General features: G+C 29.9%; 2 protein-coding genes across 2 annotated transcripts; one reads left to right on the top strand and one right to left on the bottom strand.

Annotated features, from left to right (window-relative positions):
* The first annotated feature begins 1343 nt into the window (after positions 1–1343).
* LOC130967742 (cytochrome P450 86B1) lies at positions 1344–4559 on the top strand. The gene is made up of 2 exons (XM_057892733.1): positions 1344–2710; positions 3908–4559. Exons 1-2 carry the CDS (start codon positions 1448–1450, stop codon positions 4307–4309), a joined length of 1665 nt encoding a protein of 554 aa, XP_057748716.1. The 5' UTR covers positions 1344–1447; the 3' UTR covers positions 4310–4559.
* A 283-nt stretch (positions 4560–4842) lies between these two features.
* LOC130967767 (uncharacterized) lies at positions 4843–7075 on the bottom strand. The gene is made up of 7 exons (XM_057892770.1): positions 6820–7075; positions 6693–6723; positions 6582–6600; positions 5968–6065; positions 5643–5741; positions 5324–5496; positions 4843–5227 (listed from the first exon to the last, which is right to left on the bottom strand). Exons 1-7 carry the CDS (start codon positions 6982–6984, stop codon positions 5141–5143), a joined length of 672 nt encoding a protein of 223 aa, XP_057748753.1. The 5' UTR covers positions 6985–7075; the 3' UTR covers positions 4843–5140.
* Between the last annotated feature and the right edge of the window lie 3181 nt (positions 7076–10256).

Here is a 10256-nt window from a genome sequence, read left to right as displayed (position 1 = left end):
CATATTTTTGTATTATTAAGGAGTGATTATATTGATGCTTATATATGGTATTTGTAGAATATTTTGGACAAAAATCACAAAGAAAATCATGTAAGAATATTACATACGCTGTTGAAACTTGTTTGCTACCCCATCTTATATATAAACACAAGTGCCAAAACTAAAATAATTGTTATATTTAACTAACAAATAATGATAGTATTAATAAATTAGAATTACGCCAACATATAAACTTTGATGACGAGTTTCGTTGGGTTAGTTTTTTTTTTTTTTTTTTGTCATGATTTCGTTGGGTTAGTTGAGCGTGTACAACCATGGATGTTTGCCATTTGTTGTAACACAAAGCATGAATTGAATCACTTTTGAAGAGTGTCACCAAAAGAGTCCATTCACAAGTTGTGTTATAATTGGACATCAATAAGATTATTTGTACGATGAATTATTAAAGTTAACAGAGATTAAAATTTCATCAAGAATTTTTAAAATTGGCATCTAAATGGAAAACCGATTATTATTAGGTGTATAAAAAATATTTCCAATTAAATTAAATTCAACATGACTTACATATGAAGAATAATAATTCGAGTATTGAAATAACTATTAAGCTAAATATACACAAAAAAAAAATTAGAACTGTCAATGAAATACATATTTAGTATTTTATAAAAAAAATTATATTATTATAAATAAATTTAATTATTCATTTATTACATATTTGATTATTTTATTATAAAAATTTTAAATTATTTTAACAAATTATTTAGTTAAAAAATATGTGAATCAATATTAATGACTAATTTTTAGTATTAAAATATGAAAAATATGAATTGTACCAAATATTTTTAAAAATTAAACTAGATGTTAGAATAAAGTACATATTAATATAGATATTAAAAAAAATATTTTCCAATAAACAAATAAAAGAGGGGGGAACAACTACAACTAGGTAGTTATTGATTAAGGTTATAATCCTAAAGAAACTTGTGAGATTAGAAGTACATAAAATGTAATCATACTTAGGTAATCCAACACACCCACTTCCCATCCTCCTTAGTCAAAATGTGTAATCTCAATTTTAATTAGTCCTTTTTGACACTCAAAATCCCAAATTCAACTTCCTTTCATATTCATATTAATATTATACTCCTAAATCCATTTCACTCATTCTTATAACTTGTACCAAACAAGTGAACAGTCCCTCGTACACTGTTCAAGTTCTTAATCCCAATTGGCACACATTTAATTTTCAGCTCACCAAATCAAAACCGTTTGTTCAAAACTAAGCACGCCAAGAAAACACAAATCTCTCTTCTCTCTTCTCCCCCCCCCATATAACATACATGACCACACCCCCACAAATGTTATTACCATTATTCTTCTTCAAACTAACCAACAACAATAAGCACATGCAATTCTTTCACATTCCCATCATTCCAACACAAAAACCATGACCAAACTCAGCAATCTCAATCTCAATCTTAATCTCACAACCCCCCAACAAGATCTCCCCAATGGAAACAACATCTTCACTCTAATGCAACATATCCAAATGTTGGAGATTCTTCTAGCAATCACTGTTTTCATAGTGATTCATTCTCTAAGGCAAAAGAAGCATTATGGCTTACCAATTTGGCCTCTTCTTGGAATGTTACCTTCTTTGTTCTTTGCACTGAGAACTAACCTCTATGAATGGATCACTGATGTGCTTAAACAGCAAAATGGTACATTCAGATTCAAAGGGCCTTGGTTTAGCAGCCTCAATTGCATTGTCACGGCCGATCCGCGAAACCTCGAGCATCTTCTCAAGACAAAGTTTTCTCTGTTCCCCAAAGGGAGATACTTCAGGGACACGGTGAGAGACCTACTTGGAGATGGAATCTTCAACGCCGACGACGAGACGTGGCAGAAGCAGAGGAAAACAGCAAGCATTGAGTTCCATTCAGCAAAATTCAGGAAGTTAACTACTGAATCCTTGTTTGAGCTTGTTCATTCAAGGCTCTTACCGGTCTTAGAATCCACCGTTAAGGAGAATGTTTCCATTGATTTACAAGACATCTTGTTGAGACTAACTTTTGACAATGTTTGTTTGATTGCATTTGGGGTTGATCCCGGTTGCTTGCGGCCGGGGTTACCTAAAATACCATTTGCTAAGGCCTTTGAGGATGCAACAGAAGTAACAGTTCTTCGATTCGTTATCCCAACATGTGTGTGGAAGGCAATGAGGTTCCTCAATTTGGGGATGGAGAGAAAGCTGAAGGAATCTATAAAAGGGGTTGATGAGTTTGCTGAGAATGTTATAAGGACAAGAAAGAAAGAACTGTCTTTGTTGTGTGATGAGAAGCAAAGATCAGATTTGTTAAGCATTTTCATGGGGCTGAAGGATGAGAATGGTGAAGCCTATTCGGATAAGTTCTTGAGGGATATATGTGTGAACTTCATTCTTGCAGGGAGAGACACTTCTTCTGTGGCTTTAAGCTGGTTTTTCTGGCTGCTTGATCAGAACCCTGAAGTGGAAGAGAACATAGTAGAAGAGATATGCAGGGTAGTGAAACAGAGAGAAGATATTGATATGAATATGAATATGAAGAAAGAAGAGTTTTTTGAGGGTTTGACATTTAGGCCTGAAGAGATTAAGAAGATGGATTATTTGCATGCTGCTCTTTCTGAAGCTCTCAGATTGTACCCTTCTGTTCCTGTTGATCACAAAGAGGTAACTCTTTCAATTCAAACATTTCTTTTTAGTTTCTTTTTTCTTTTCATTTTGTCAATTAAAATTTCTTTGATTTATTAGCTTTAATTTGATGTGAATAAACACTTTAATTTAGGTGTTTAAAATATTTTGTGTTTATTCCATAAATCTTTTAAACACATGTATTATTAAAAAAATATATATGATTTAGAAGGTTTTTAATAATTTCTCATATTTGTTTGGACTTCATAAATGAATATTTGCTTCTATTCAAAGGCACCCTCTAGCCAATTGGAAAGAGTTATTATTAATTAGAATTTATTAAATTTTCTATAAAGTCACATCAATGAATGAGAAGGACTATTTATTTAGTCAACTCTTTTGTTTACCGAACAAACATTCCCAATGGGCTCACTAGAATTAGACACAGCCTGGTGACCAACAATCATAAAATAAATAATATAATAATACTGTAATACTAATACGGTAATACCTCTTTTAGAATAGAGAAATTTTTTGGATTATCAATTTTTAGTATTTTTTGTCATTAATTGACTATTGTAAATACTAAATTGTCTTTAATAAAATAAATTTTACTAATTTATATGTGCAAATTTTAAAAAAAATATAAGTTAAATTATATTAATTTATGTGTGCAAAATTCCTATAAATATGGGTATAAATTATTATTCAAAAACTAATAATATTTGTTGATCATGTAACATTGTTCTTTAAAATAACGATTAATATAGATAAAATATTAGATTAAAAAAGAATTTAGTTAATATATGCTTTAAGAATACAGTTAATATTATCAATTAAGAAAGTCTTTTTTAGAGAAGAATGAAAAGTTTAGTTCCCAATGTATTTATTGTGCATTTATTAAGATAAAAGGTTAAAAAAATTTATTACTAGTAACCTTAACATGTGCTCTAAAAAGTAAAAACACATGATATCTAAACCTTAAAAAATAATGAACCTAATTCATATATACTGATGTCTTAAGTCTGTTGTATACAAAATCAGGCTTCTGAGTTATGACTCAAATTTAACCTGGAATGTTGATCAAATGTTGAAACTTGAATATAGCAAAATCTAAAAAAGTTAAATGATCTCAGTTATAAAATCACACAGTTCAAGGTTTTATTGAATGCCGTTAGAGACTCGAGGGTGAATGAATGCAACTAGTGATATAAATGTTCATTTATTTATTTGCAGGTAGTTGAAGATGACACATTCCCAGATGGAACAGTGCTAAAGAAGGGGACAAAAGTGATCTATGCAATTTATTCAATGGGGAGAATGGAAGACATTTGGGGAAAAGATTGCAGGGAATTCAAGCCAGAAAGATGGCTAAGAGATAATGCACGCTTCATGAGTGAATCTGCATACAAATTCACTGCCTTTAACGGCGGACCGCGGTTGTGCTTAGGCAAAGACTTTGCTTACTATCAGATGAAATATGCCGCCGCTAGCATCATATTCCGCTACCGTGTTAAGGTGGTTGAGAACCACCCGGTGGTGCCTAAACTTGCACTGACTATGTACATGAAGCATGGAATCAAAGTTAACCTTCACAAGAGGGATGCTAAAGAAATTCACAAGTACTTGCGAGGTTGATTAAGAATGAAGTTAATTATGGTGTGGTAATGACTAATGAAGTAATGATGAGTACTGTATTTTCCCTTTTTGGTCTTTTGTTTAAGGTAATTATTAAGGTGGATTGTAAGTACAAAATGATAGTAATGAAGGGGTTGGATATAATCTTAATTAGGAAGCTAAAGCATGAATAATGAATTTCATGTTAATTGATGATTATGCAATTGATTTGATTGGATATCTTGGAGTGGGAATTGGATTGCCTTATTTCTATTACATGTCTTGTGTATATTATTGTTGTTCTAATAATTAATAAATGAATAATTTGCATTTCTCAACTTTTGGTATTACTTTCTTAATTTTTTTTTCCCTCTTATAGCATAGTGTTGGTGCTATGTCAATAAAGAAGTAAAGAAGAAAACCCTGTAAATATGTTGAAAAATATCTATTAGAAAAATAAATCATTTCTCAAATCAAATATTTAGAAAAAAAACAATTTCCCCTTCTAAAGGGTATCATAAAACACACTATTAATTAAGAGCAATATTCGAAACTCGAGAATAAAGACAGTACTTTATTACACCACATTCAATTCCGAATGTACTTTAAGAGGGAGAATGATTACATACTTGAAAGAACAAAACGGCATTGTAACTTGGAATTGTTTAAGAAAGGTGTATCATTAAATTGTTCAAGTAGGGCTTCTCACAGCATAAAGTGTCATTGCATATTATCCATCAGCTTACATAATTCAAGAAAGGATGATCCAACAATATCTGCTCTTCATGTGTATTGTATTTGCATTATGCATAGCATCCAAACCAAGGAGATAATCATGCTTGGAACATGCAATTAGCTTACACCATTCCATTCATCATAAAACTCTTTCACAAACTCCTCCATGAACTTATGCCTTCTCTCTGCTCTCCTCTTTCCAGCCTGAAATTTACTTTGCAAAAGATAATATTTTGCAGAATTGAAAAGATGCATGGCATGAATGTCTAGTTGGCAGAACTCATAATACAGCTACTGTACCTTGGTTTTCATCATATCCTTGAGCTTCAGAAGTTTCTCATGAAAATGGTTAATAGTAGTTTGCTCCTCTTTCTTCATGTATTGTTCCTTGGATAAATCAGTCCGCGGTAAAATTGCAGGGTCATGCAGAACCCTGTTCCTGCTTCCACCAAAGGTGAAGCATCGCGCAATTCCTGACATACAAGGGACACATATGTATCATATCCTAGTTACCATCCCAAATTCCCAACTCTAGTATTTAAGGACAATTTTTAAGTGTCCTTCTAACATTGCTCATCTCGTTGAAAAGCTCAATAACATAGCAGATTCAACAGAATACCTATAGCACCAATAGCATCAAGTCGATCTGCATCTTGCACAACTCCGAATTCCGGAAACCATTCGGTACTGCCATTTCCTGTAACCTCGTCCTTGAAACCTGGCAGTGGAGAACGCAGTGCCCATAATGCAAATTTTACAACCAATACACATGGAAATGTAACATGATGCAGCTCAGGGCTACTATGAAGAATACACAGAAACTTTAGGCTATGTTTGGATAATGGAAGAGAATGCAAAAACATATAATCTGTTTTTTCTAATATTACCCTGAAATCAGATACATTAACTTGAGCCAAAAGGAAGGTGGATGTTGATTAACTAACCCATTCCTTTGATGATCTTCAAAATCTTAGACTTGATAGTCTCCTGGATTCCCTCTTCTTCGAGGAAATTCTCAACAATTTTTTCCTCAGACGGATCCCTATATGATAAGTGTACATAAAAATAAGAGTTACACCCCAAATTAGGAACTTGTAGTCGAACACTTTAATCATCAACAAATTTTAATCATTAAAACAGTCCGTAGCCTTTTGTTTTGTTAGACAAATCAATCCTCTTGTCAAATTTGAGTAAAATGTTAAACAAATCAGTCTCTATGTTATTTAATAAAAACACAACATACCCTAAAAATTTTTAAAATTCTGATATTAGACACTGATTTGGTGATTAAAATTTATTGAAGGCTACAGGAATAAAAATTTCTTAGCAACTGATTTATGGTATTATCTGAAAATAAAGGAAAACATGGCAGAATTGAAGCACGGACAAATACAGAGAAATGGTAATTGGCTAAAATTAGCCTCGAAATTATGCAAAACCAGTATATGGATTATTGCGCATTGACTTCAACAATAAAAAAACAATTGAGCAAAAAACAGAGAAAAAGTTCAAATTGCGATACATGTAAGGTAAGAATACAGTTAACCAAATTACGAACCTCAAGTACTTGTAATCAGCTGCAGCAATCAACAAAGAAGTAAATTTGCGAGTAAGCATAGAGTAATTTTGAAAGAGATTAATTTTGATGCAGAGAGACAGTGTAAAAAACCTATATCATGGAGCAACGCCGCTAACTCCACCTGAAATAAATTAATTAACGAGAAGAGAAAGCGAATGGTTATGGTGGTGATTAATAAGTGAAAGTAGTAGTTATATGAGAATGAGAGAATGATTACTATTTGGAGAGAATGAGGGTTGGAAGAAAGGCCTTCCTCGGAGGCGAGGGAGAGAGCGAGATCACGAACCCTCCAAACGTGCGACGCATCGTGTGAAGCGTCGTTTCCTTTCATGGCTTTCTCTACGAGAGCCTCTGCCTTTCTCACCGTCTCTCTGCTCGCCATCCTCACTTGGAACCAACGGCACGTCGTTTTGCTACCTCAAAACTCAAAAGTGAAAAACGAGCAGAGGAACTGAGAAAATAAGAGAGGACGAACCGACACCGTTTTTGTTCTCAAGAAAGAACTGTTGACTTTGCAACTCCATCTTTGACCCCAAGACTAGGGGCCGCTGACTGCTTACTGATCACTGTTATCTTCTTTTTCTTATGTTTTTTAAAATAATTTAATTTTTATGTAAGGGTAAAATGGTAAAGTACTAAAAAGATACTAAAATTTATGTTGTTGATAAAAATAATTTTTGAAGATAAAGAGAGAAACAATTTTTTAAATGATTTTAAAATAGTAAAATATAATAAAAATAATTATTAAATATTATATTCTTATAAATAGTTAAAAAATTGTATTTAGCAAATGAATTTATGTATTTTATTCAAATTTTTATGGTGATGTTTGAATAACTATTTAAAAAGTATATACAAAAAATTAAATTTTATAATTTTTTTTACTTACTTAGTATAAAATTATCAAATTTTAAAGACAAGAATATTTTATTTTATACTTAAAAATTACATCAAAATATAATATTTAAATCTTTTTTTAATATACATATTCTATTATATATAGTTATTTTTTTTCATTTTTTAAAATATTTCATAAGTTTATCTATCTTTGGTATCTTTTAAGATTATTTTTGTCGATGTGACTTTTCAAATATCATTTTAGTAGTTTAATATTTATGTAACATAAAAGAATTTTATACAAGTAATCATTAATTTATTTTCACATGAAAAATATTAATTTTAAATTTATTATTTAAAAATTATCAAAATTTATGAATCTAATTGAATAATTGTACAAAATTATTTATACAGTTAGTATATAAAATAAAATAGAGAATAAATTAGAAATTGTTATCCATATAAATTTTGACAGTAAAAATTAAAAGGACTCAAATTTTCGAAAATTACTTCATGTATACTCAAAATACATAGGATCATAGTTTTTACTCCATATTAAAATGCTTGTAGAACTAATCCGTATTTTATAATAGTGGACTATTTAAGAATTTAAGACTAAGAGTTGGATAGGCATATAATACATCTCTTATCCTGCTGCAAATTTTTTTTTTTTTTCATATTTGTTTTCCAGAAGATTCATAGGACACCCAACTTTCCCATGCATTGAATATTAAATTATTAATCACATATCAGAATTTTATGTCTATTTTTGAAAAATGTCTCTTTCTATCCCTATCGAATCTTATCATATATATTAATTATTTAGTGCCTAATTCAAGAATCATTCCTTCCTGGGTAGCTCATCAAGTTTGACACTAGGAATAGGATGATGCATAATACCTCATATATTGCCACTCATCAGTTTATTCACAACTCTCCACTTATTTTTTTTTCCTCTGCCCAATCAGTTATACACCAGTCACCACCTAACTTTAAAGAGCCATTCTTTTTCCATTTGTTTATTGGAGTATTTTGTATATTTTTGCACAAAAAAGAATAATATTACTTAAATTTTAATTGAGGATAACATATTAATATTTTGTTAGTTAATTGAGTTGATAATAAATTTTTACCAAAGTTTAAAATATATTATCCTTATCTTTTTGCTAGCTTTACTGCTGCCTCTTGTTGCAACAAGTATGCACTCTGGAAAGTAACAAGATGCATGATTCAATTATTTTAAAAGGATAAAGTTGAAAATTTTAAAAATGAGTTTATCATTATAAATTTTGTAAGAGACACTTTACACTTCTATAAAAAACTTAATAAATTATTTAAAGAGATCTAAATTCAAATTATTATGTCCCAGCTCTCACGCTGGATCGAATCGCATATAAATAGCTCATTATAAGATGTACATGCTCAAATTAGAATCATATCCTATTAAATATAGCAGAATTAGATATAGATATTTTCATATCTCTAGTCATTAAAGACTACAAATAACGGGACAGAACTCTTTGAGTATCTTTTTCAACTTTAATCCTTATATTTTTTGGACTTCAAATTAATTTGAGCCTCAGAATCTTTGTAAGTACACCACTCCATCCAGCTTCAAGGCAGCAATTGACTAATAGCTATTTCTTTCATCCTCTTTCTTAACACTATGAGTAGTTCTAGACCAGAACACAAATATTATAATTTTTTATATTTAATTTTGGCAATCGATCAATTACATATTTTTTTGGATTATTATTATTTTTACTAATATAGTATTATGTGATTAGATATACATGTTAAATTATTGAGTAAAGTGTTTTTGTCTTTAACGTTTGGGGTAAGTTTCAAAATTGCTCCTAAAGTTTCAATCGTCCTATTTAAGTCCCTAGCGTTTTAAAATTGACTCAATGTTGTCGTACCGTTAGGGATCCGTTAACAGAATTAACGACGGGACAAAATTGAGACGATTTTGAAACATTAGTAACTTAAATAGGATGCAAACATTGGGGACAAAAACGATACATATAAATAAATTTTAGTTTTATCCTTCAATAATATCAATTTTTTACCGTAATATTCAATTATCTTTTAATCACATCTAAGTGAATTACACTTAATCACATTATTTTCATTCTAAATAAATTTATTTTTTTATAATTTTACACTTAAAATTATAAGTTAATATAAAAATATAAAAAAATATATTTAGAATGAAAGTAGTGTGATTAAGTGTAATTTACTTATATGTGATTAAAAAATAATTGAATATTATATACAGTAAAAAATTGATATTATTGAAGACTAAAATTAAAATTTATTTCTATGTATCGTTTTTGTCCCAATGTTTTCGTTCTATTTAAATCCCTAACATTTCAAAATCGTCTCAATTTTGTCCTGCCGTCAATTTTGTTAATGGATTCCTAACGGCAAGACAACATTGATCCAATTTTGAAACGTTAGGGACTTAAATAGGACGATTGAAATGTTAGGGGTTTAAATAAGACGATTGAAAGTTAGGGACAACTTTTGACTTACTCTAAATATTGAGGAGAAAAATTATACTTTACTCTCAATTATTTATATTTAAGTATTAAAAATACTATTTGTATATTAAAATCAGTCACTAAAATTAGCTAATAATATATTTATATATAAATATATGTGTTATTTAATTTATTTTTAATATATTTTTATATTTTAATTTATATTTATACTAATGACTGATTTTATTAATAACTAAATTTAATATATCCCTACCATAGTATTTAAGTATAGGCCATGTATAGAGTATAAATAAGCAAATGCTCATGTCGGGTC

The sequence above is a fragment of the Arachis stenosperma genome, chromosome 3 (assembly GCF_014773155.1).
Source record: "Arachis stenosperma cultivar V10309 chromosome 3, arast.V10309.gnm1.PFL2, whole genome shotgun sequence".
NCBI classification, from domain to species: domain Eukaryota; kingdom Viridiplantae; phylum Streptophyta; class Magnoliopsida; order Fabales; family Fabaceae; genus Arachis; species Arachis stenosperma.
This window is presented reverse-complemented; position numbering and strand designations above follow the sequence as displayed.

Excerpts from the sequence above, each read along its gene's own strand:
- LOC130967767 (XM_057892770.1), bottom strand. The coding sequence starts at position 6,984 with ATGGCGAGCAGAGAGACGGTGAGAAAGGCAGAGGCTCTCGTAGAGAAA. Across the intron at positions 5,742-5,967 it reads GAAGATCATCAAAGGAATGG|GTTTCAAGGACGAGGTTACA; the intron begins GTTAGTTAATCA and ends CTCCACTGCCAG. Across the intron at positions 5,497-5,642 it reads TGATGCTATTGGTGCTATAG|GAATTGCGCGATGCTTCACC; the intron begins GTATTCTGTTGA and ends CTTGTATGTCAG.
- LOC130967742 (XM_057892733.1), top strand. The coding sequence starts at position 1,448 with ATGACCAAACTCAGCAATCTCAATCTCAATCTTAATCTCACAACCCCC. Across the intron at positions 2,711-3,907 it reads TTCCTGTTGATCACAAAGAG|GTAGTTGAAGATGACACATT; the intron begins GTAACTCTTTCA and ends ATTTATTTGCAG.